Genomic DNA, 26,745 nt, shown 5'->3' with positions numbered 1-26,745 from the left:
AGTCGAAACACGACTGAGCCCACAAAGTGAAACCTACGTAACTTAATTCTACATAAACGAGGGTTTTTTTCATACATGGGTTTGGTGTAGAAAATGTAACTAGACATCGGCAGTGCCCTGTGGTGAAACTCGGGGTACTAGTAGCAGATACAGGTATGTTCAGAGGTTTACATACAGCCATCATGTGCATGAACGTTACATTTATTTTGGGCCATTAAAGTTTAAAAAAAATAAGAATGAGGAGAAAAAGTTTGAATTTGTTTTGGATTTTCTCTCATCCATGCTGGGTCAAAAGTATACGTACATGCAGGCTCTCTCACTCTCTATACATAATGTTTAATAACTTATGCTGATTATAGATTATAGATTAATAGTATTCAGATTGATTGATCAATACTCACAAATTTAAAGGAACTCACTAAAGCGCAAAGGACTGTAGATTTACACACCATCTTACAATGCTGTGATGGCAGACATTCCCCAACTCTGTGAATGGTACTCATGGCCACTGATCAATGGTTGTTGATTAGCGGTCATGGCAATTTGCATACTAATGGTCATAAGCTGACCTCCCAGCCCAGTGTTCATTCAGTGCTGCTGGTGTCAGTCACTGTGCAAATGTCCTGTTTCTAAGGTTGGAAACCTGCAGTCAGCTGAGACTGAAGAAGTCACCTGATGATGACGAAACGTTTCTCCCACTGGAAACTCTGCGGCCAGACTTTTTGGGATTTCTTTAGCTGGATGATTGAGCATCAAGACAGACAACATCAAGTAATGTTTCATCTACTTCTGGAATAGCTTTCCTCAGCATGTTTGGGCCTAGCATGGGTCCATGCCAGGAAAGCAACCAATTTAAATGAACTTGACTAATTGTGGCAAGAAGAGTGATCAAATATTCAGCTGGAATTTCACCAGAGGTTTGTTGATGGCTACCAAAAGCATCTAGTGACCCACAATGTCATGAAAGTATGTAAACTTTTGCCCACAACTGTGTCTGGATGTGACTCATGTGTAAGATTGGAAATAAGATTTTTACTGTGCAAAACAAACATCATTCCTCTAATTTAACAATGAGGAAACTGATTTAGTTTCATGAACTAAGCGGCAATACACGTTACTATATATTGTGTTTCAAAATATCAACAGTAAACCATGAAGAAACTCTGCAGACTCTGGGGCACGACTAGGTACTGAAAATGTATCTGGTGTGAACATCTTTTTATTGTAATAATAAAAGCCTACATACACATGGATAATATTGGTTTTTGTGTTGCAGCTAGATGAGTTTGAGCAACAGAACAATCTTAACAACTCACTACAATTCATCAGCTATACAGGATGAGGTCCGGGCTGGGCTGAGGGAGTTGATCTGTGAGGTCAGTTTGTGGGTTAAATGTAAACAGGCTGCTCCTGGGCGGTCAGCAGGCGATACATAGCAGCAGGCATGGTCTTCATATGAATCTAAAGCAGACAGAACAGAACAAAGTAATCATCATGGAATTCTGATATAAAGGTTCTTATTTATATCATTACATATCTAATGGTATAATGGTATGTAATAGAAATTCGGGTAGGAAAGGGTGCCCAAGAATCAGAGATGCCTGAAGCCCTGAAACGATTGTCAAGAACCGTGCAGAAGTAATAAAAGGGGCTACATCCTGACATCAAGCCACTCGTGGACCACAAACAACATCAGACTACGGAGTGGTAAATGGACTGGTTCTTATATAGCACATTTCTACTCTGAGCAAAGCGCTTTATACAACTAATTCATTCACCCAATTACTTCCCATTCACACAGGCACTTATTCTACACTGTTAAGTGCTCACTGTCTAACATTCATACGCATTCACATTCCGATGGATGCATCGGAGAGCAACATGGGGTTAATATCTTGCCCAAGGATATTTGGCTGGTGGAGCCTGGGATCGAACCTTCCAGTTAGCAGCTGACCTGCTCTACCACCTGAGCTACAGCCACCCCACAAAGACTGTTGTTCAATTGTCCAAAGTCCTCTTTTCAGATAAAATTAAATTTTGGATTTTAATTGGAAGTCAAGGTTGTAAAAAAGGCACATGAAAGTCCCACCCACAGTGTCCTAAAGCTACTGTCAAATGGCACTGTTGTTGACCGTGACCACATGGGGTCTTGGAGTAAAAGGAATAGGAGAAACACCTGACCCAACGATACAGACCCGCTGAAGGCTGCTATCAGAGCAACATGGGCCTCATTAACAACCTCATAAACCACCATAAGTTGGTCAACAACAACACCTACACCAGAATGCTGTTTATAGACTTCAGTTCAGCGTTCAATACAATCCACCCCTCACAACTCATCAGGAAACTGACAGACCTGGGCATCAGTTCCCTCATCTGCAAATGGTTAGTGGACTTCCTGACCAACCGCCCCCAACATGTCCGGTTGGATAACCGCTGTTCATCTACCATCACGATGAACACCGGTGTACCACAAGGCTGTGTGATGAGCCCTTTCCTCTACTCCCTCTTCACCCACGACTGCAGACCTGCTGATGGTTCCAACACCATCATTAAGTTTGCAGATGACACCACGGTGATTGGCCTCATCAGTGACAACGATGAGGCCGCCTACAGGGAGGAGGTGGATCGTCTGGCTGAGTGGTGCGACACAAACAACCTGCTGCTTAACACCGAGAAGACCAAGGAGCTCATCGTGGACTACAGGAGGAATGCTGACCCACATCCACCCATCCACATTAAGGGGACGGCTGTGGAGCGTGTGAGCAGCTTCAAGTTCCTGGGAGTCCACATCTCCGAGGATCTCACCTGGACGACCAACTGCTCCAAGCTGGTCAAGAAGGCTCACCAGCGCCTCTTCTTCTTGAGGACTCTGAGGAAGAACCACCTGTCCTCAGACATCCTGGTGACTTCTATCGTTGCACCATCGAGAGCATCCTGACCAACTGTATAACAGTCTGGTACGGGAACTGCTCTGCCTCGGACCGGAAGGCGTTGCAGAGGGTCGTGAAAACTGCCCAGCGCATCGCCGGAGCACCACTTCCTGCCATAAAAGACATCTACAGGAAGTGGTGTCTGAAAAGGGCTGGGAAAATCATCAAAGACCCCAGTCACCCATCACATGGACTCTTCACCCTCCTGCCCTCTGGGAGGCGCTACAGGAGCCTCCGGACTAAGACCACCAGGTACCGGAACAGCTTCTTCCCCACAGCTGTCAGACTCCTGAACTCTGCCTCCTGACATCTGACCCACGTTAACACATGGACTGGACATACACACACACACAATGGACAACTGTACCCTCAAACACACAATAATAACATGGACTGAACCATCACTCACAACCACCAGCACTTTATATACCTCTGTAGAAATTATCCACATATCTCACTGATCTTAACTGCACTACTGTAAATGCTGTATAGACAATCATACTGTACAACACGATAATTATAATTCTACAACTGTTTATAACTTGCATATTTCATATTTCTGTATAGTTTTCATGTTTATATCCTGTTCATAGCCTGTACATACTTATAGTTATAGCATATTCATAACATACTTCATACCGTGTACATTATAACATACCGTAATAGACCCATTTCTGTAATATACTTACATATCTATATTATTGCTAATATATATTGTAATATATCTATATCATGGCTAAAGCACTTCTGGATCGATGCAAACTGCATTTTGTTGCCTTGTAAGTACATGTCACAAGTGTGACATGTGCAATGACAATAAAGTTGAATTCTATTCTATTCTATTCGAATGCATCTAATGCATCACTCTGTAGCGTTCACTTACATCTGTAACTAAAAACAGACCTGCAATAGAACCGTATCTAGGAGCAGCGTTGTGGGCTCAAATTGCTCTCATAAATATTTTGTACTTTTAAATCAAATGCTTAGTTGTGAAGTTTTGTAACCTTGAAAACCAAAATATCTGAATTTTTGATGTTTGTGCATCGATTGATGAGAATTTATGTTTGTAAAAAAATATTTACACAAGTTAGTTTTTTCCCGTTAAGGTCTGGTTACAGATACAAAGCAAAAAAAGAGCAGCTGTGTCCCAAAACCGCATCCTTTGGAGGACCCGGCCTTCGCGGTCTATGTGGGCCGCGTCCTTCGAAGGCCGGAAGTGCGAGGCTGTGAAATTGGACGGTCTAGCCTTCAGATTTGCGTCACCGCTGTCTCGGAGGAGTTTAATAACAGGACACTGGCGTAAATTCTCGACCATCTCACACTTCTGTTTAATCAGTTAATCAGAAAACGATGTGCTGGAAGTTTGCTGCTTTTGCCAGCTCTAGTGACCCTTGACCTCCTGGTCAGCTATCGAGCTGGTGGGTAACAACGTCTCCGAAAACGTTGCAGGACTTTGGCAAATATGTGATATCTTAATAAACCGAGCAGATATTTGAAGTTTACACAGCTACATTCTCAAAATATGTTAAAAGTTTAATAAGAGTAATATTAAAACTAAGGAGCTGCCGCCATTGTTGGAATCCTGAATCCTGCAACACGTTCTCACTCCAAAAGCGTAATATTTTATGCTAGGTGACAAATCGTCAACATATTACGCTTCCAGGCACCCGACACATCCCTAAATGACGAGATCAGAAAAATGAGGAAACATGAGAACCATTTGGAATCTACACGTTCATTCATTTTACTTCAATCACTTTGGAAAACACTATTTGAAGTCATTAAAGTGCTTGTTAAGGTTACGGATAAGGTTAGGGTTTGACCCAATTTGACCCATTCCAGTTTTTGTGTTGACCAAAGTACTGAAGGTTTATGACTTTTCCTTATCTGGGGTCATGAACTGGTGTGTAAAATATGGACACTTTGGTCCTGGGATGTCTTTGCAGTGTTTGTATACAAAGATGATGTTGCAGGTCATTTTGACCCGCACACTTTTATGCAAGTAAAAAGCTGTTCAGATCCAAAATAAACATTTGTCTTTGATGTACTTTGTTTTGACTGCCTCTGAATATACATCAGACCCAGGTGTGTATGTGAGAAACTTTCTCTCCCCTGTTCTTGTCACTGTTCTCGTGTCATTTCAACACACCTAAAATGAGCTCCTGAAGGATGACGACTGAAGAAGCTTTATCACTGCTTTTGAACTGGGATAGTGATGAAGAAGAAGGTGTTTCAGAGACAGAGGATCTTTCAAGACAAAGACTACAACTCGCTCCAAAGGAGGAGTAGACAATCTTGACAAAGTCACAGCAACATACAGCTGCCAGTGCAACACAGCTCGTTGGCCCTTGGTAATTTTCTACAACATTTTGGATGTGTCAGCTTACAATGCCTATGTCCTGTGGACTGAAATCAACCAACACTGGAATGCCAGCGTATTGTACCGACGTCGGCTTTTCCTGGAAGAACTGGGCAAAAGTCTTGTCACTCCCAAGACCCAGAGGCGAGTCAGACCAGCTCGATCTCCAGCAGCAGCAGCTGTCATTGAAAAGGTCAAGTGTGCAGTGGATCCAGTGGATACAGGTGTAAAGAAACAGGAAAGATGCCAGGTCTGTTTAGGTGGACGGCCTTGTCTTGGTAGGTTTACAGTTGTGCCATACTCCTTCCCTTTCTGAATGATGGCTTGAACAGTGCTCCGTGGGATGTTCAAGGCTTGGGAAATCTTTTTGTAGCCTAAGCCTGCTTTAAATGTCTCAATAACTTTATCCCTGACCTGTCTGCTGTGTTCAGGTGAAGCAATGAGTTGTTGGCGCTGTCACTTGGTGTTCGCTCGCTCTGTGGTAGAGTATCACTTCCTGTTCCTGCTCAAACACAGTGGTGTTTCTGAGTAGCTTATCTGCTTAGCAATTTAATTAAAAACTTTTAAATACATTCTTCTTTCATAGTATAATCTTCACGTGCTTCATCCGAAGCACACTTTCTGAGTACTCACTACCTAATTTATAGCCAAAGTATTCACTCACTGTCTCTGTACTGTTTCGCTAGCTTAGCTTAGCTCGTAGCCGACTCGTTAGCACCATGGCTACTTCACCTGTCCCTCCTGCACTTTCTTGCTCATTGTGTCAGATGTTTAGTTACTCCTCGGCCTTCTTTAGCAGTAATGATATCTCTAACAAATGTAGCATATTTGCAGCGCTGGAGGCCAGGATTACTGAATTGGAGACTCGGCTTCGCACCCTTCATTCACCCGTAGCTAGCCAGGCCCCTGTAGCTGGTGCAGCCGAAGATAGCGTAGGCTATCGCGTAGTTCCCCGGCAGACCCCAAGCAGCTGGGGAAAGAGGGCGGCTGGGTGACGGTGAGGAGGAAGCATAGTCCTAAACAGAAGCCCCAGGTACACCACCAACCCGTTCATGTGTCTAACCGTTTTTCCCCACTCGGCGACACACCCGCCGGGGGTCAAACTCTGGTAATTGGCGATTCTGTTCTCAGACATGTGAAGCTAGAGACACCGGCAACCATAGTCAATTGTCTTCCAGGGGCCAGAGCAGGTGACATTGAAGGAAATTTAAGACTGCTGGCTAAGGGTAAACGTAAATTCAGTAAAATCATAATTCACGTCGGCAGTAATGACACCCGGTTACGCCAATCGGAGGTCACTAAAATCAATATTGAATCGGTGTGCAACTTTGCCAAAACAATGTCGGACTCTGTAGTTTTCTCTGGCCCCCTCCCCAATCAGACCAGGAGCGACATGTTTAGCCGCATGTTCTCCTTAAATTGCTGGCTGTCTGAGTGGTGTCCCAGAAACGATGTGGGCTTCATAGATAATTGGCAAACCTTCTGGAGGAAACCTGGTCTTGTTAGGAGAGACGGCATCCATCCCACTTTGGATGGAGCAGCTCTCATTTCTAGAAATATGGACAAATTTATTAAACCCCCCATAATATGACTATCCAGAGTTGGGACCAGGAAGCAGAGTTGCAGTCTTACACGCCTCTCTGCAGCTTCTCTCCTCCTGCTACCCCCCCAAAAACCCATCTCCATAGAGACTGTGTCAGCTCCCAAACAGACAAAAAACAAACTAAAAACCAGAAACAAACAACTTAAACATAAACAATTACAAAGAAAGAACAATAAAGTATCCACATCTGAACTAAAGAGTAAAACAGTGAAATGTGGATTATTAAATATTAGGTCTCTCTCCTCCAAGTCTCTGTTAGTACATGACTTAATAATTGATCAACAAATTGATTTACTCTGCCTTACAGAAACCTGGTTGCAGCAGGATGATTATGTTAGTTTAAATGAATCAACACCCCCGAGTCATTCTAACTACCAGAAATCTCGAAGCACAGGCCGAGGGGGAGGTGTGGCAGCAATTTTTCACACCAGCCTATTAATTAATGAAAGACCAAGACAGACTTTTAATTCATTTGAAAGCCTGATGCTTAACCTTGTCCACCCCAGCTGTAAAACTCAGAAACCAGTCTTACTTGTTATCATCTATCGTCCACCTGGGCCTTACACAGAGTTTCTGTCTGATTTCTGAGACTTTATATCTAATTTAGTTCTGAGCTCAGATAAAATAATTATTGTGGGTGATTTTAACATCCATGTAGATGCTAAAAATGACAGCCTCAACATGGCATTTAATCTGTTATTAGACTCAATTGGCTTCTCTCAAAATGTAAAAGAACCCACCCACCACTTTAATCACACTCTAGATCTTGTTTTAACATATGGCATAGAAACTGAACATTTAACAGTGTTTCCTGAAAACCCTCTCCTGTCTGATCATTTCCTGATAACATTTACATTTACAATAATTGATTACACAGCAGTGGAGAGTAGACTTTATCACAGTAGATGTCTTTCTGAAAGCACTGTAACTAAGTTTAAGAATATAATCCACCCACTGTTATCATCTCCAATGCCCTGTACCAACACAGAGCAGAGCAGCTATCTGAACGCTACCCCAACAGAGGTCGATTATCTTGTTAATAATTTCAGCTCCTCACTGCGTACGACTCTGGATACTGTAGCTCCTGTGAAAACTAAGGTCTCTAATCAGAAGTACCTGACTCCGTGGTATAATTCTCAAACACGTACCCTAAAGCAGATGACTCGTAATCTGGAGAGGAAATGGCGTGTCACAAATCTAGAGGATCATCATTTAGCCTGGAGAAATAGTTTGCTGCTTTATAAGAAAGCCCTCCGCAAAGCCAGAACATCTTACTATTCATCACTGATTGAAGAAAATAAGAACAACCCCAGGTTTCTCTTCAGCACTGTAGCCAGGCTGACAAACAGTCAGAGCTCTTTTGAGCCAACAATCCCTTTAACGTTAACTAGTAATGACTTCATGAACTTCTTCACAAATAAAATTTTTATCATTAGAGAAAAAATTACCAGTAATCATCCCACAGATGTAATATTATCTACAGCTACTCTTAGTACCATTGATGTTAAGTTAGACTCTTTTTCTCTAATTGATCTTTCTGAGTTAACTTCAATAATTACTTCCTCCAAACCATCAACGTGTCTTTTAGACCCCATTCCTACAAAACTGCTCAAAGAAGTCCTGCCATTAATTAATTCTTCGATCTTAAATATGATCAACCTATCTCTAATGATCAGCTATGTACCACAGGCCTTCAAGCTGGCTGTAGTTAAACCTTTACTCAAAAAGCATCTCTAGACAGGCAGAGCCTTCAGTTTTCAGGCCCCTCTTCTGTGGAACCAGCTTCCAGTTTGGATTCAGGAGACAAACACTATCTCTACTTTTAAGATTAGGCTTCAAACTTTCCTTTTTGCTAAAGCATATAGTTAGGGCTGGACCAGGTGACCCTGAATCCTCCCTTAGTTATGCTGCAATAGATGTAGGCTGCCGGGGGATTCCCATGATGCATTGAGTTTTTCCTTTCCAGTCACCTTTCTCACTCACTATGTATTAACAGACCTCTCTGCATTGAATCATATCTGTTATTAACCTCTGTCTCTCTTCCACAGCATGTCTTTATCCTGTCTTCCTTCTCTCACCCCAACCGGTCGCAGCAGATGGCCCCGCCCCTCCCTGAGCCTGGTTCTGCCGGAGGTTTCTTCCTGTTAAAAGGGAGTTTTTCCTTCCCACTGTCGCCAAAGTGCTTGCTCATAGGGGGTCATATGATTGTTGGGTTTTTCTCTGTATCTATGAAGCGCCTTGAGGCGACTTTTGTTGTGATTTGGCGCTATATAAATAAAATTGAATTGAATTGAATTGAATTGAATTCTTTGGACTTCATGGTGTTGTTGCTCCCAATATTCTCTGAGACAACCTCTGAGGCCGTCACAGAGCAGCTGTATTTGTACTGACATTAGATCACACACAGGTGCACTCTATTTAGTCATTAGCACTCATCAGGCAACGTCTATGGGCAACTGACTGCACTCAGACCAAAGGGGCTGAATAATTACGCACACCCCACTTTGCAGTTATTGATTTGTAACAAATGTTTGGAATCATGTATGATTTTCCTTCCACTTCTCACGTGTGCACCACTTTGTGTTGGTCTTTCACGTGGAAGTCCAATAACATTGATTCATGTTTGTGGCTGTAATGTGACAAAAAAAAAAAAAAGTTCAAGGGGGCCGAATACTTTTGCAAGCACCTGTAGATCATGGAAAGGGAATACCCTTCAATGGTATCCCCTCATGCCTGTGCCCTCTTTCAACAGGACAATGTGCCCTGAGACAAAGCAAAACTGGTTCAGGAATGAGCACAACAGTGAGTCTGAGGTGTTCACTGGCTTCCAAATTCCCCACATTTGACCCCAATCAAGCATCTTTGGGAGGTGCTGGGCAATCCAGTCTGATGCATGGAGGCACCCACCTAGCAGCTTAAAGGACTTAAAGAATCTATTCACTTCAGTTTTATTCAATTTTATTTATTTATACAGTGCTGAATTACAACAACAGTTGGGGTGCTTTATGTTGTAAGGTAGACCCTAAAATAACAGAGAAAAACCCAACAATCATATGACCCCCTGTGAGCAAGCACTGTGGTGACAGTGGGAAGGAAAAACTCCCTTTTAACAGGAAGAGTCTGCCATGACCGGTTGTGGTGAGCGAAGGAAGTCAGGATTAAAGACATGCTGTGGCAGAGAGCCAGAGATTAATAATAAGTTATTATTCAATGCAGAGTGGTGTATAACATCTTGGTGCCAGATACTCCATGGCTCAATGGGTGAGAGCTGTTTTGGTAGCAACAGGGGGACTAAAATAATATTAGGCAGGTTGTCATAATGTTATGCCTGATCAGTGTATATAAAGCTTTTTCCCACATACTGATAAAGTACTCTATCCTATAGATGTAAGTGCTGTGTGCACCTTGGATTCATACCTATGCTCGATTTAGAATAACCAGTTAACTTTACATGCATGTCGTTGGACCAGGAAGGAAGCCGGAGTACCTATAGGGTGGCTGTAGGAGGCAGAGCAGGTCACCAACTGATCGGAAGGTTGGTGGTTCGATCCCTGGCAGTCTGCATGCCAAGTATTCTTGGGCAAGACACTAACCCCAACTTGCTCTCCGATGCATCCATCGGAGTATGAGTGTACTTAGAAAGCACTGAGTGTAGATTGGGTGAATGAGGCATGTTATATAGAGAGCTTTGAGTACTCCAGGAGAGTAGAAAAGCGCTATATAAGAATCAGTCCATTTACCATAGTACCCAGAGGAAACCCACAAATGCACCACCCAGAAAGGCCTTAGGCACAATAGACTGCAGTGTTTCACTTTTAACTGTTGTGCATCGAAAGATCCTGATTTCCTTGTTATGTATAATGTGATGCAATGTCTTACCTCTCCCACAGCACTGGACAGGATGTGGACAATTTTTTCATGGGGCGTGGCCACCACACTCTGGCTGTTGATCTCGATGATGCGGTGACCAACTCTGACCCCGCCCCGTTCGGCAATGCCCCCACGCATTAGGCTGCAAATCTGTTGAAGAGATGTCACTTTTTCTTTAAAAATAACAAATAAAATCACTCAAGAAATGTAACAAAATTGCAGTTATCATGTAACAGAGCAGACACTACTCACAATGCCATTCTGGACACTGAAACCCAGCTGGTAGCGCAGGTCTGGCCGTCTGATGAGTACAGTAGTCACTGGGGGACATCTCACAATATTCAGCTTGATATGAGACTGGTTCTTCAGACCCTACAGGAAAGAGAAGCAGGAAAGAGCAAGTATTGGGATGAATTAAATTCAGCAGCAAATAATGTATGTATACATATTATACATAATATGCACACACACACACACACACACACACACACACACACACACACACACACACACACACACACACACACACACATATATGTGGTAGCAAGCGCTCTCTCCTATGCAGTGGTCACTGCAGGGCAGCTTAAATAATGGGAAAAAGGCAGCGATTTCGAGCATTTGTCCCATACAGGACACCGTAGTTCAAGCTTCTCATTCGTCCAGGCACCATCTTGGCTCAGTGTTTACTGTGTTTGCTTTGCAAGGCCCAGCAGCAGACTCAGAGTGGTTTATGCCCCAGTGTGTAAATGGTGCGGTCCAAGCCACAAATTGAACGCTTGTGTTCGATCACACAACACAGAGTCCTGCACTGGTAGTTTTACATATACACACACACTAATATATATATATATATATATATATATATATATATATATATATATATATATATATATATATATTAGAGATGGACCGATCCGATATTACGTATCGGTATCGGTCCGATACTGACCTAAATTACTGGATCGGATATCGGAGAAAAATAAAAAATGTAATCCGATCCATTAAATATCACGAAAGCACCTCACAAAACTTGCAACACGCTGTAACTCGCCTCAGAACGTTAGCACGTCGGAGCAGTATGCATCACGTGATAGAGCGGCTGTGGCATGCGGGACCTGTCGGTGGTCTGGATAGCATGTGGAGCTTCGCTAGCAACCCGGCATTTCATCTCCGACAAAGTTATCCCGAGAGAAGCAAAGCAAGTGTGTAAGTCCATCTCTGAATGTTTGTAAAGCTTTCCTGCGTTAAGCTTAACAACTAATATATGGAGCGACTGCCTCTCTCTCTCTCTTGCTGCTACTTCAATCATGAAACTGCTTAATGATCAGCTGATCGGCTTTTCTGTCGCGAGTCCGTCTCTCTTGTTTGCTTTTGGCCCACTTTGCACCAGAAAGAGGAAACCAGCGGCTGAACAACAGCAGCACGTTTAAGCTTGATCAGCTGTTGTTAGAATTTATTTATTATTACTTTCTACTCGAGGATCTTTTTCTACGTAGCTGACGCTGGTAACTGTGCAGGGGCGGATCTAGCAAAGTTTAGCCAGGGGGGCCGATAGGGCATTAACAGGGAAAAGGGGGCACAAAGACATACTTTTCTTTCTTATTCTCATTTAAAATGTCTAGCTTTTAATAAATAATTATCTGACACCCAAAGTTTTAATTTGATGCAAAATAAATAGAAGTCCATTACTGTATATAGTAACTATTAAGTCTAATATATATACCCTAGTAAGCTATAGTACTTTTTCCTTTGGGAAGGTACCATCTGTGCAGTCTGCAATTTTGTTGAAGAAAGATGTTGAATCTATTTAATATTTCTTGAAAAATAATTGATTTCTGTGCATTTTTTTTTTCACACTGCATCAAATTAAGGTTGGTTACGTCGATTAAGCATCATGAGGTGGAGCGTGAGGGGTGGTTCCCTATTTTTTATTTATTTATTTTTGTTGTTGCTGGGAGTTGGAACCCTATTAGTTAGGTTGCTTAATATTTCTGCTAAGTACTCTTTAAAATACCAGAATAGGGAGGATGGTGTAGGTTTAAGTTTATTAGATTGATCAGTATTGCTGAACTATGAAATATTTTTTTTTGCATACAGTATAACAGAATAGCTTTAGTGTAGTTGTTGTTTTAAACTTGAGTATGAACTTATACAAAATGCAGCAAGATATTTAAAAAACAGTTTTGTTGATTAAAAAACACTATATCGGATTCATATCGGTATCGGCAGATATCCAAATTTATGATATCGGTATCGGTATCGGACATAAAAAAGTGGTATCGTGCCATCTCTAATATATATATATATATATATATATATATATATATATATATATATATATATATATATATATTAGGGGTGCAACGATATTCGTATCGATATTGAACCGTTCGATACAGTGCTTTCGGTTCGGTACGCATATGTATCGAACAATACAAAATTTTTAATTTATTTTATCAACTTTCCTTCTGACGATGCTGTCTGTGTTGAGCGCTCAGTGAATCTGCGTTCGACTACTCCGCCTAGGGTCGACAGTGCAGCCTAGGCGGAGTAGTCGAACGCAGATTCACTGAGCGCTCAACACAGACAGCATCGTCAGAAGGAAGAGCGCAGGGCAAGCTAGCGAGACAGAAGTTAAGCTCCCCTTACAACATGGACCTCCCCCACCCTCATTCAGATCTGGCGTTTGGAACTATTTTGGTTTTCATGTGAAGTATGACCCTGAAGGTAAGCGAGTCATGGACTAAAGTAAAACAGTATGTTGGATGTGCCATGCAATGCTCAATTACATGGGTGGGAACTAGTGTGTTAGCGCAGTTAGATCGTTAACGTGTTGGCCGTCTAGCCCCATGCACGGGGCGATCGGCGGTAGCTCGTTAACGGAGATTTGCCGTGTTGTGGCGTTAAGGTCATTTCAACGAGATTAACCTGAAAGCACTAGTGGGAACACAACGAACATGAGTGCACATTTACTCCGACATCATCCTAGTGCAAAGACAAAAACAACAAGCATGCTACTAACTTTAGCCGAGTCATTTAGACAGCTGTTAGCACATGATTCTCCTTATGCTGCTGAGAATATAGCCCAGAAGAAGCGGATAGTATAGCTTTTATTTTGGAAAGAGACATTTCTCTGTAATAAACTCTCTTTTCCAAAGATGAGTGATTCCTCAATCAGATACAGGGCTCGCAATATCGCTAGCCCGACGTCCCGGGGCTAGCGATTTTTTCAGTCGGGCTACCAAAATCTATCTCTGCCCTGCCCGTCGGGCTATTGTAGGAAAAATATATGTCAATGCTTTTGCATTCTTTCAGAAATGTAGCTGGGTAATTATGTCATTGGCATCGGTGAGCCACTGTCAATATGTGACATATTGAAGTCGCGTTTGAATTTGTGCTTGTTTTTTTGCTTTCACTTTGCAATCGCGTGAACTGTGTATAGAGAGCGACAGCACTGATCTGTGAGTGATGATAATTTGCGCACCAATTCCTCTGACATCGTCTTATTAATCGTTAGCTTACTATGCAAACATGACAAGTGAAATCTCCCGCAGCTTAAACATGTGAGAGGTTGATCGCGCAGAGAATCGCTGAGCTTATGTGAGTCCGTGTGTAAAAGCAGCAGGATATATATTTTAGTTCTGCTGAGCCAAATAAGACAGGTCAGGGTGAAGAAGTGACAGCCAAAGAAAAGCTTACCACAAAACGGAGAAGTTATGACAAATCAGACTATAAGGCAAAAAGAAAGTGCAGCTTTATGGTTTCATGGACAAAATAATTTCTGTGGCTGCAATATGACGAGCTAAATAACCAGGGCTGCACATAAGTGGTCCGCAGGTGCGCATTCGCTGTCAAAATAAAAAACACGCACAAGGGTTAGGGTTAAATTCAAAAACTGTACTTTTGAGTTAAAATATATATTTATAATTTTAATAAATGACAAATTAAAAAGGCATGAACATTTTTTTTGTATCGAAAAAATATCGAACCGTGACACCAAAGTATCGAACCGAACCGAACCGTGAATTTTGTGTATCGTTGCACCCCTAATATATATGTATATAAATTTTTTTTAATGTTTTCTCTTTATTTTTACTACTTTATACATTGTAGATACAAACTGAAGGCATCAAGTATTTGAAGCAAGATATATGGAATTATGTAGCAAAGAGATAATTAATAATAATTCTAAATATGTCTTATATTTTAGATTTCTGAAAGTAGCCCCCTTGTCAAGGTTCATTTGTGAATTTATTGCCTTCTTAATGGGGTTGGGACCATCAGTTGTGTTGTATAGAAGTCAGGTTGGTGCACAGCTGACAGCCCTATTTGACAACTGTTAGAATTCATATTATGGCGAGAACCAATCAGCTAAGTAAAGAGAAACAACAGCCCATCATTACTTTAAGAACTGAAGGTCAGTCAGTCTGGGAAATTGATAAAACCTTGAATGTGTCCCTGAGTGCAGTCACAAAAACCATCAAGCGCTACGTTAAAACTGTCTCACATGTCTCAAAGAACCTGGCACACCTGTTACCCTTCAGACACTTTCTTCTGAAGCGTTCTTCAGGAGCTGTCTGACAGAGGACTAATGTCGGAGTATTGACTTTTCTGGAGTGCCTGATAATCTGCCAGCCTGCCTACTGGAGCCTGTGGATTATTTTCGCTGGTGACTGTACCGAGTTTTGTTTCCTCACCAGGATTTTCGTCTGTCTGTTTCTCCCGGTCGCCTCGTTTGGTTTGTTTCCCTTCTGGAGGTTTTTGGCAAACAGTACCAAGTAAGCTCTCCAACTCTCGGTAAAGTCTCTTTTATGCTTTTCTCAGTTTCGGGCAAGACCCTCCTAATTCTCCTGTTCCACTCAGATCGAGTGCGCTACCGGTGTGCGTCTCCTCACCTGCACATCCCGGCTCCACATTCACATTTTATTGTATATACAGTGACCCTGAAAATTCATCCCCTTCACTGTAAACAAATTGTTTCAACTCTGTGCCTCTGTGCGTTCTGCTCTCTGAGTCCACCGGTATTTTTCATGACACTGGAGGATACATTCATTCAAGTCAGCCTCAGAAATAACAAGTTAACAGCATGCCTACCACAGCATGCTGCAGCAACATGTCATCCCATCAGGTTTGCATTTAGTTTATTTTTCAACAGCACAATGAGTCCAAACACACCTCCAGGCTGTGTAAGACCTATTTGAGAGTGATGGAGTGCTGACCAGATGATCTGGCCTCCACAGTCACCTGACCTAAACCCAATGGAGATGGTTTGTGATGAGATGGAGCTCAGAGTGAAGGCAAAAGGACCAACAAGTGCTCAGCATCTCTGGGAACTCCTTTAAGACTGTTGGAAACAATTTCAGGTGACGACCTCATGAAGCTCAGAGAGAGAGCCAAGAGTGAGCAAAGCAGGAATCAAAGCAAAGGGTGGATGTTTAGAAGAATCTAAAATATCAAACATGTTTTGAGATATTTCACACTTTTTTGTTTACTACATAATTCCACATGTGTTCATTCATAGTGTCGATGCCTTCAATGAGAATCTACAATGGAAATAGTCATGAAAATAAAGACAAATCACTAAATGAGAAGGTGTGCCCAAACTTTTCGATGATAGTGTATATTGTACATTATTAGATGTGCACAATAAGGCTTGTAAGACAGCTCAAACTCATCCTGTCTATCTGCCTATTAATGGGCTATTACTACATGCCTTCAGGACACGATTTACAACCTGAAGAGGTGATAAAGCGATAGATCTTTCAGCCCAATTCTACTTTTTCTACATAATCCATCATACAAAATGTAATCAAATGGAAAAGTCTCTTTTTAAAACTTGTTTTATTATTTTTAATCTTTTCACTTTATGCATCAAGCAAAAATTTAATTATATGCAACATTCTCTGACTGGAAGAAATTAGTTTAACATTTAAACCTATTTTCTGCACATTCCAGCACATAAAATAATGTTTTTTTGTGTTTACACTCAGTCTTTCAAATAGATGCAAGTAAAACACAGCAGAAAATAAATAAAGTCAAAGACTCAGCGGTCCTGTTGCTCTATTTTCACCTGTAAAGCAGGAGTGGGGTAGGCGGAGGGTTACCCTGGTGCAGGTGTGCCGCGGTCAGTGGAAGAATCCGTGAGTTTCTCTGTGAGTTTCCCGTTACGTCGTAGCTACTCGGTGCTTGTTGGAAGTTTAGGGGTTTTTTTGCTGTAAAAAGAAGTTTTCTTCCCACGCACAGCGGACACTAATGTTTTTGTCACTTTTTATGGAATCAAACTCAAAGTAAGGTCAGTACTTCCACGCTTTAAACGCTGCACGCTCATACTCTCTCTGCACTCGATATGTGATCCACTGTTGATCTGCACACAGCTGTTGTCACCAACGTCGCACTCGCTTACGTCACTGTCGTGAGACACTCGCAAAAAAATCACGGTTTTAGTAACGCAGTAACGCAGCGTTCCTACGGGAAAGTAACGGTAATCTAATTACCGTTTTTGCAACAGTAATCCCTGACTTTACTCGTTGCCTGAAAAAAGTAATCAGATTACAGTAACGCGTTACTGCCCATCTCTGGTGGTAGATACTATATAGTTCCTTCTGTGTGATTTTTTATGTTAGGTTTGTTGTTTGGTGGTCTGGGAGCTGACACGGTCTCTCAGAGGATGGGGTTTTATGGACATAACAAGAGAAGCTGCAAAGAGGTGTGTAAGACTCGAACTCCTGGTCCCAACTGTGGATAGTCACGTTTGAATAAATTTGATCAGATTTATAGAAACGAGAGCTGCTCAGTCCAATGTTGTATTGATGCTCTACCTTCAGCTGCACCGACTACAGGGCCCTTGCTAGCTGTAGGTTTTTCATAGGTGTGAAGCTGACTCCAATTCTGTGATCCTTGCCTCTAGAACTGTAAACAGGTTACATTCATTACAAATATAGTTATTACTAAATGAGGCTGAGGAGTAACTAAACATCTGACACAATGTCAAGGGACCGCTGAAGAGGCTAATGCTGCAAGTAAGTCGGCTACAAGCTAAGCTAGCGAGTCTCTAGCATCACAGTGACTCACTACTGTGAATGTAATTAGCAGGTAAGAAACACAACTAAACAAGTTCATCTGACCAATGAAACCGGGAGAGAACTTTGAATCCAAAGAGCATCTTCAAGCACAAGATAAATCCCAACATTTGTAAAGATAAGCTGCTTCAACAGACGTCATTGCAGCTTTTACGTGTCGCCAGGTATTAGACCCCTAAGTTCCAGGAAAGCTCTGAATGCTGTGAAGTTGTACTGGATACACCTCTGCCCCAAATTGGGGGTAGTTCCTCTGGACTGGCAGATGTGGAGATGGTCTCTCTTAGATATGAAATGCTTGCTCTAACTTCAGCAGCTCATACTCAGTCTTCCTATGAAGGCCTATGCCCTTCATAGGGGAGAATGTGTCCCTTTGTCAAAACTCAGTTCAGAAGGAGCAACTTCTGTCTAGTCCTGGGACACTTGCACAACTGGTCTGTACGTGCTCTGTGGTCTTGGTGCAGACTCATAATCATGTTGCTGGAATGTTCTGTGGTTAGTTTGGGAGCATAGATTATAAATCCTGTTGCTTCAGACTATTTGGTCCCTGTACAGCTGTAACATCAGCATGGTTGCTTTGCTAGAGTCAGACTCTTTCCCTGTGAATGCCAAGGTTGTATTTTGTCGCCAATTCTGTTCATAATTTTAATGGAGAATATAATAGAGAGCAGCCAAGAATGAGGAGATTTCTGTTTCTGTGGCTTCAGGATCTTACTTTTCTTTGCAAATGATGTGGTCCTGCTGGTCTTATCATTTGGTGACCTTCAGCTTATCTGCAGCCAAATTCAGTGCAGGGAGATGGGAATTAACACCTCTGTTTTTGAGGCAAAGATTCTTAGCAAGCAGTGGGTGGAGAACACGCTCAGGTAGGGGATGGGTTGTTGTATCTCATGGAATTACACATGAGTGGAGGAAGTGTGGAGATGGAGAGACTGAATGGTGCACAGAGTGCTGAGCATGAAGCCAAATGAGATTGGAGAGCTGGAAATGAGCCTCCACCAATGGGTGCACGTACCATACATACCTTTATAATGCTTTGGCAGGTGGACAGTGGCAGTCCCACCAAACTGGTTCCATTGATTGACATGATCTGGTCTCCTATGTTCAGTCTGCCAGACCTCTCAGCTGGCCCAGCATGCATCATGTTGGCAATAATGACTGTAGGTAGGATGGAGCCCCATCCACTCTCCACGATGACCACGCCCAGAATCTCCCCCTTAGCTTTCTCTACAAACACCTGTGGTCACAGCAGGCAGTCGACAGGCAGAGAGAAACAAAAACAAATCATTTTAAATTACATTTCATTGGAATTCATTTGTCTGAACTATCATGAAAAAAGGATGCCATATTAATTTGTCATTCTAATCTCTACTACATATTCAGCAGTACAGACGTGATTATGCCAACCTGTGGATGGAAAGCAGAATAAAAAATACTGTTATGAAACCAGAAATGTTTGAAAATACATGCAGCCCTCTCACATTTTTGCAGTTCTCAGATTTGGAGAAGTGCACGAGGTCATCATTGTACATGTCCTGAGTGTTCAGCAGGTCACTGTATTCCTTTTGGCTGAGGTCCTCAGGGTTAATGCCATTGGCCCGTAAGAATTCTTGATAGGCCACACTAAAGGCCTGTCCAATCGACTGGGCAATTAACTGGGCCTAGAGGACATGGCAGAGTTAGAAGATATTGGAAAAAAAGTTTTCAAAGACAGAAGTATGTTGTTGGACTCACATCCTCAGACTCAAACACATGGCAGATCATCTTATACTGGCGCTTGCTGTCTTGACTTGGCTCTGAGGTTTCCACGTTCTCCTCAGAATCAGTGCGAGGCATCCTGCGCCGGGCCATCAGAACCACTATGTTGCCAATGTCAGCAATGTAGGAGATAGTCCGCAAAGGGTGGTCCATCATAGTTTCCTTAAAGGCATAGAAACATTTACAGCCCTCCTCATGTGTACAAGACGCAGATTTTCTGCATTTGTTGTAAGTACTTTAGAATCTAACAATATATGTTATTGCATTTAAACCCCATAAACAGTGGGTGTAGGAAAGTGAGGTAACGTTTGCAAACCATATAAAAATGATAGATAAACGATATACATGAGCTTCTTGCTTTGTCCACTGTTATGCATCACAGTAATATGAGGCGCCAAACATGTCAACTGTTGCAAAACAACCACATCTTTGATTCATCTGTTCAGAGAACATTATTACCAATGATCTAACATACGGACCATTAATCTGATGTTAACACAGATGTTACCACAACACTACACAAACTGCAGAATATGCAAAAAATTAAACGGTAATATAGATGAAAGGGAAACGTGTGCCTGCAGTGTGAGTGGGTACCTGAGAGTCAGCGTTGAGCACTTTTATTCTCTGGGTAGAGATGAAAAGATCCACCTCTGTGAGAGGCTGAGGCTCACCCTCAGGTTCCTGCACAAACACAGTCAGAAAGCAGCATTAGACACGGTGACATGTCTCAAAACCAGTACAGCACACGCGATTAGGCAAACATGACCAAACAGCTAAAGTGGTCAGTAAAAGCAGAGAAGTGCACTGCCTTAAGTTCTGGGTTTAAACTGGTCACAAACCGGCTGTGTGCAGGCAGGAATAGGACCCAAACACTAACTCACAGAAGAAAACGTGAACGCAAAGTAACACAGCTTTATTGCTGAATGCAAACCAATACAAAACTAAACCGGGAAATTCTAACAATAATACGGTCCAGGAAACACGGAGAGCCACGAGGGACACGGAGCAACACGTGACTGAGGGAGACGCTGACATAAATACACAGATAACGAGGGACGTGGGAGCACACGGGCAACACAGCTGACACGAATAATCATAACAAGACAGGGGAAGCCAGACTGAACAGAGTGAACATGAAAACACGGGACCTTCACAATAAAAAAGGACACATGATGCAGGAGAGGCAGACGCGAGGGAACGCGAGGGAACCTAAATGTACAAAGGTTAACACAGAATAAACTCAGGATACCACTAAGAATAATGGACCATAACACAACAGAAACACAAGGGACTCAAAACGCTTCAAAAGGACCCCGAACCATGACAAAACTGAGCAATCATTAATATTTATTAATCGTTTTAGTTTCACGACACAAATTAGGTTCCTGCACTTGCCAAATCTCACTGATTTTATTACATGAAATTAATAAATAAGCCTGTGCTCATCCTGCAGTATAATTAAACTCCACAAACTACAAACTACAACAAATCACATGAGTTATTTTGTCCCATCTAAGAAAAAACGAGGGCATATACTGTGCTGCCAAAAATATTTGCCCCTTCATGATTTTTTGGTTTTTGAATATTATTTGTTTTATTTATGTTTTATCGATAAAATGTTAATTTTAACCAGTGATAAACAACATAAATGCAAAATGCAGTTTTTAAATGATGTTTCCTTTAAGATCATGAAGTAATCCAGGTCTGGTCCTATGTGGAAAAGTCATTTTCCCTTAAATCTAATAACTGTTGTTCCACCCACAGCAGCAAGAACTGCAATCAAGCATTTACAGCATGTCTTTTGTATCACGCAAAGATTGGCCCAGCCTTCTTTGCATCTTTATTTGGTTTCTGAGCATGAAAAGCCTGTTTAAAGTCAGACCAAAGCATCTCTTCTTCTTGGTGTATTTTGGTTCATTGTCTTGTGATCGTTGCTCCACCTGAGCTCACAAACTCTTGGCTGGACATTTTCATTCTGTTAACAGGGCAGAATTCATGGTTCCATCAATTACTGCAAGTCATCCGGGTCCTAAAGCAGCAAAGAATCCAGAGGCTTTCACACCAACAATGCCTGCAGTTTGCAGTGGTTTCTTCTTGAAATTCTCCCATGAATATCACGGTGCACAGTCTCATGCTGTTGAATGTTGTTTTGGGTTTTTGTGCCCTCCTGCATGATGTGCTCATGGATTTTTTTTCTATTTGTGGATGATGAACTGTTGTTTGCTGGAGTTACTACACTTTTATTCCTATCCTTAATCCTCCTGCTGCACATCATTTGGACCTAAATCTTTCTGTCAAGCCAACTGACACAAGTCATTTTTGAGTGAGTGAATCTAATCAGCATCATCAACTTAAATTAAACTGATGTTCTCAAGCAAGTTGATACTTCATGTTGCCCTCCACACCGTCTAGTCTCACATTCATGATAAGCCTTTTCTAGTGCTTTTGCCTCCTTTGTCTTTATTCTAGACTCTAACTACTCCTGACTATTCATCTTTGTCAGCCTCGTCCTCTAAATACTTTCCAGTACTTCCTCCTTCCACCACCAAGTCTCGCCTTCTTTGCTACCTTTACTCATCTACTTAATGTCTAAGTTCATTTGTTATTTGCTATTTTAATGAACAATAAAAAGAATCATAAAAGCACTTCTAAAAGAACAATGAATCCATTAACAGACAGTAAAAAATAGAAAGTGGACTTGCAGAAATAAAGCTAAACACTTCTTTGCAAGACACAGAAGGTTCTGAACTCTGAAGAGAAAACGGAAATCAAGAGGTGAACCTTCTGTGAAGATACAGTGGTTTTCAGACATGTTGAAATTCAAGGAAAAAACAGTTCAAGACGTCAAATATTTGTCCAAAAAAAGAAAAAGTGCTTTGGATGTTTTTAACCAGGACATCAGTCAAAAAGCTGCAAAAGAAGAAGTCTTTGTGAAACATGTTTAGGAAAACACCCAAAGTTTTACAGGAAGATCACAAAAAGGAAGAGAGAGAGTGCAGTGACGAGCATGGGGAGAGTGTAAAAACTCAAAAAACGCTGAGTCAACGGAAGGAACAAATGAAGCTACATCAAACAGATCAGTGCATGGACACCATGTACTCCTCTACAGTTGTCCCAGTATGGGTATCTACATCAAGTGACCCAGAGAATGAAATCCTCGTGTATGCACTACATGATGACCAAAGCGTTACCACATTCATCATGCGAGAGGCATCTGGGAACAAAACGAGAGCCAGTGGAGTTAAAGCTCTCCACACTTTCATCCAGAAACACGATCATCCCAAGTCAGAGCTGAGCTGCACTGCAGGTGAGAGGTTTCTGCTCGTCAAAGGTTTCTCTCCCTGTAACCTACTCAGTGCAGTTCATTCCTGCCAAAGTCGCATTCCTACACCTCTGGGAAACCGTGGTCTCGACTATGCATCCATCGGAGTGTGAATGTTAGCCAAGCAGCACTGAAGTATAGAAGAAAGTGCTTGTATGAATGGGTGTGAATGAGGCATGAGGCAATACTGTTTGTTCTGCCTTTTATAACTTAAATCGGATATTATAGTTGTAAGCTGCCCTAGAGCTCCCTCTAGTGGCTGCTTTGGGTTCGATTACTTTGGGAAAGGAAAAAAATGAGAACGTGAAGAAGAAATAAAAGATGGCGGAAAGTGATACCGTAATGTTATCGTTCTAAGCTGATACGGACCTTAAAATGTTGTTGCCTTGGACAAGATATGTCTGTAAGTATGAGTGTCGATAAAATAACTATTATCTTTTGTTTTGTGTAAAAATGGTACGATAATTTGTACATTTGAAAGTTTTATCTTGTTAGCTTGCAGTAAGAGGGTAACAAGCTAGTTTACAATGTTAGTTAGCTAATACAGTATTTTGTACTTTCATTTTTACGATGGTCAAAGAGAAGGCAATGGTCAGAGGCCATTCTTCAATAAATCAGCGCAAAAAGGAAAATAAGTCTGGTTATTGGAACATCGTTATCTCGCTGTCTAGCTGGTGGAACTAAGAGACTCAGGGCGAGGACAGCATAGTAAAAAGACATTAGCGCAGCGGGCACAACCACGAGGAGCTATTTTCAGCACATCAGTTATGAGTCTACGGTCAGGAAAGCAATATCAACTGGATCTTCCAGAAGAGGAAGAAACACCAGACCAAAGAGAAACAAAACAAGTGCACAACGCAGAGGATATGGAGAACAAGGATAATGCAAGCAACGCAGACACACAGGCGGAGTCTAGACGCTCGCGTACGTCCAAGCGTTCATCCACAAGTTCTGCAGCACTTAAAGCACGAGCAAAAGCAGAGGCTGCATGTGCACAGCTGGCGTATTCAGAAAGAGAAGCAGCTATAATGAAACAAAAAACTGAACTTGAGGCAAATTTACATGTTTTGAGCTGTCAAAAGGCTGTTGCAGTTGCAGAAGCAGAGGTTGCAGTTTATGAAGAAGAGGAGGAGGGACTCTCAAAGAGTGAACTGCGCTATCCATTGGTGGGACCACCCGCCAGTCCAAAACAACGCACAGCAGAGTATGTACAAAAACACTCAGATATTTGCCTTGAAGGATTCAAATTAAAAGTAGATCCACTTGCCTGTCACAAAGCTGCGCGTGAACAATGCGAAATGGCTATGAATGCAGATATAGACAATGACTGCTCACACAGTGCTCAAAAGGCTAATGTTAAAGTGGAACTCCAAACACAACAGAGAGAGAGACTGGATTCCCCCAAACCTTATCCGTACAACACTCTTCAAACATCAACAGAGACACAGGGTGTCCAGGATATTACAAGGTACCTGACACGGAGGGAAATGTTAAGTACTGGACTTTTGCAGTTTGATGACCACCCAGAAAACTACTGGGCATGGAAGGCATCATTTCAAAGTGCTATTAAAGACTTGCACGTTACAGCTCAAGAGGAGCTAGATTTAATGTCTTTAATCCAGCTGCAGCTCTCAACCTTGTGTGGCAAAGACTCGAGGAATGTTATGGATCTCCAGAAGTGGTAGAAAATGCACTGTTAAAAAAGATTGAACAGTTTCCCAAACTAAACAACAGAGACAACACAAAGTTAAGAGAGCTGGGTGACGTTCTGCAGGAAATAGAATGTGCAAAAGATGGAGGATATCTACCAGGCCTCTCATATTTGGACACAGCTCGCGGAGTCAACCCCATTGTGGAAAAGTTACCATATGGACTGCAGGAAAAATGGATTGCAACAGGAGCAAAGTACAAAGAAGAACATAAAGTTGTTTTCCCCCCTTTCAGTGTCTTTTCAAAGTTTGTAAGACAACAAGCCAAAATAAGAAACGACCCAAGCTTTGTCATCACACCTCCTGCCGACACAAGCTTCAAGAAGGAGAAAAGCTTCAGAGGCAGTAACAGGCAAGTGATTAGTGTACACAAAACGGACATTCCTACAGACACTAGTTCACCTCAAAATAGTTACAGCAAGCCTATAGAAAGCCCTGACAAGGTATGCCCAATACATAAGAAGCCTCACCCTCTTAAAAGGTGCAAGAGTTTTAGAGCAAAGCCCATAGATGAGCGCAAGTCATTTTTAAAAGAGAACAGAATCTGTTTTAAATGCTGTGGCTCTACTCAACATTTAGCAAGGGACTGCAGGGCTCAAATAAAATGCATGGACTGTGGTAGCGACAGGCATTTAGCAGTGCTACATCCAGGTCCACCCCCTGCTCCAGCTGAGAGCTCTGGAGCTGATAAAGATGACGGCGGGGAGACACAGGATAGTGCAAATGCCTCAGTTGTTTCCAAATGCACAGAAGTCTGTGGTGATGAAGATAGCCCACATTCATGCTCAAAAATAAGTCCTGTGTTAGTCTATCCAGAAGGCGAAAAAGAACAGGCTAGAAAGATGTATGCAGTGCTTGATGAACAAAGTAACAAGTCACTAGCTAAGTCGCAGTTTTTTGAGCTCTTTAATATTAAGACACGCTCAGAGACTTACAAGCTCAGAACATGCTCAGGACTGTCAGATAATGTCGGCAGAACAGCAGTAAACTTCATGATTGAGTCAATGGATGGTAAAGTAAAGCTCCCACTCCCAAACCTGATTGAATGTGACATGATTCCAGACGACAGGAGAGAGATTCCCTCTCCACAAGTGGCCATGAAGTTCTCACACTTACAGAAGATAGCTGAAAAAGTACCTCCTGTAGAAGAACAAGTACCTATTCTGTTGCTTTTGGGAAGAGACATTATACAGGTACACAAAGTCAGAGAGAGAATCAATGGGCCACACAATACACCTTATGCACAGCGTTTGGATTTAGGCTGGGTTATAGTTGGAGAAGCCTGCATGGGGAAGACGCATAAGCCCCCTAGTGTGAGTGTTCTCAAAACACATATTCTCCAGAATGGCCGTGCTTCTTACCTCTGCCCATGTCCTAACATGTTTCAAATCAAAGACCAGTTAAACACCACACCTAACCCCAAAAAGGACAGGGGAAACACAAACACCAATCAACTGGGAGAAACTGTTTTTGACAGGACAAAAGATGATGACAAACCAGCACTGTCAGTAGAGGACAAAGACTTCATTGACATCATGGAGAAGGAGGTGTATCAAAATGAATGTAACAGCTGGGTGGCGCCTTTGCCATTCCGCTCTCCAAGACCAGAGCTTCCGAGTAACAGAGAGCAAGCATTCAAGCGCCTCCAATCTCTCAGAAAGACATTGGACCGGAACCCTGAAATGAAAAGACAATATATCGAATTCATTCAAAACATGCTGGACAATGACCATGCAGAAGTCGCTCCACCTTTGGACTCAAACAAAGAACACTGGTACTTGCCATCCTTCGGTGTGTACCACCCACAAAAACCTAATCAGCTGAGAGTAGTCTTTGACTCAAGTGCAGAATTTGAAGGACAGTCCCTTAACAAAGTCTTATTAAGTGGACCCGACCTAAATAACACACTGCTGGGTGTCCTTATGCGTTTTAGGAAAGAGCCTGTAGCATTTTCAGCTGATGTGCAACAAATGTTTTATTGTTTTGAAGTGAGAGAGGATCATAGGGATTATCTGAGATTCCTTTGGTATAAAGATAATGATCCCGACCAAGGTATTTGTGACTATAGAATGAGGGTTCATGTTTTTGGGAATAGCCCTTCCCCAGCTGTGG

The 26,745-nt window shown here is 42.1% G+C and overlaps 1 protein-coding gene across 1 annotated transcript in view; it reads right to left on the bottom strand.

Annotated features, from left to right (window-relative positions):
* Positions 1 to 1,199: 1,199 nt before the first annotated feature.
* Positions 1,200 to 26,745, bottom strand: part of apba1a (amyloid beta (A4) precursor protein-binding, family A, member 1a) — a 59,330-nt gene continuing 33,784 nt past the window's right edge. Inside the window, exons 7-13 of the mRNA XM_026186996.1 lie at positions 20,197 to 20,283; positions 19,576 to 19,761; positions 19,323 to 19,502; positions 18,866 to 19,078; positions 11,018 to 11,137; positions 10,775 to 10,915; positions 1,200 to 1,461 (exon numbers count right to left, since the gene is read on the bottom strand). Coding sequence (XP_026042781.1) covers positions 1,390 to 1,461; positions 10,775 to 10,915; positions 11,018 to 11,137; positions 18,866 to 19,078; positions 19,323 to 19,502; positions 19,576 to 19,761; positions 20,197 to 20,283 — 999 coding nt within the window. The 3' untranslated portion in view covers positions 1,200 to 1,389. The remainder of the gene's footprint in view (positions 1,462 to 10,774; positions 10,916 to 11,017; positions 11,138 to 18,865; positions 19,079 to 19,322; positions 19,503 to 19,575; positions 19,762 to 20,196; positions 20,284 to 26,745) is intronic.

Source organism: Astatotilapia calliptera, chromosome 12 (assembly GCF_900246225.1).
Source record: "Astatotilapia calliptera chromosome 12, fAstCal1.2, whole genome shotgun sequence".
Classification (NCBI taxonomy): Eukaryota; Metazoa; Chordata; class Actinopteri; order Cichliformes; family Cichlidae; genus Astatotilapia; species Astatotilapia calliptera.
This window is presented reverse-complemented; position numbering and strand designations above follow the sequence as displayed.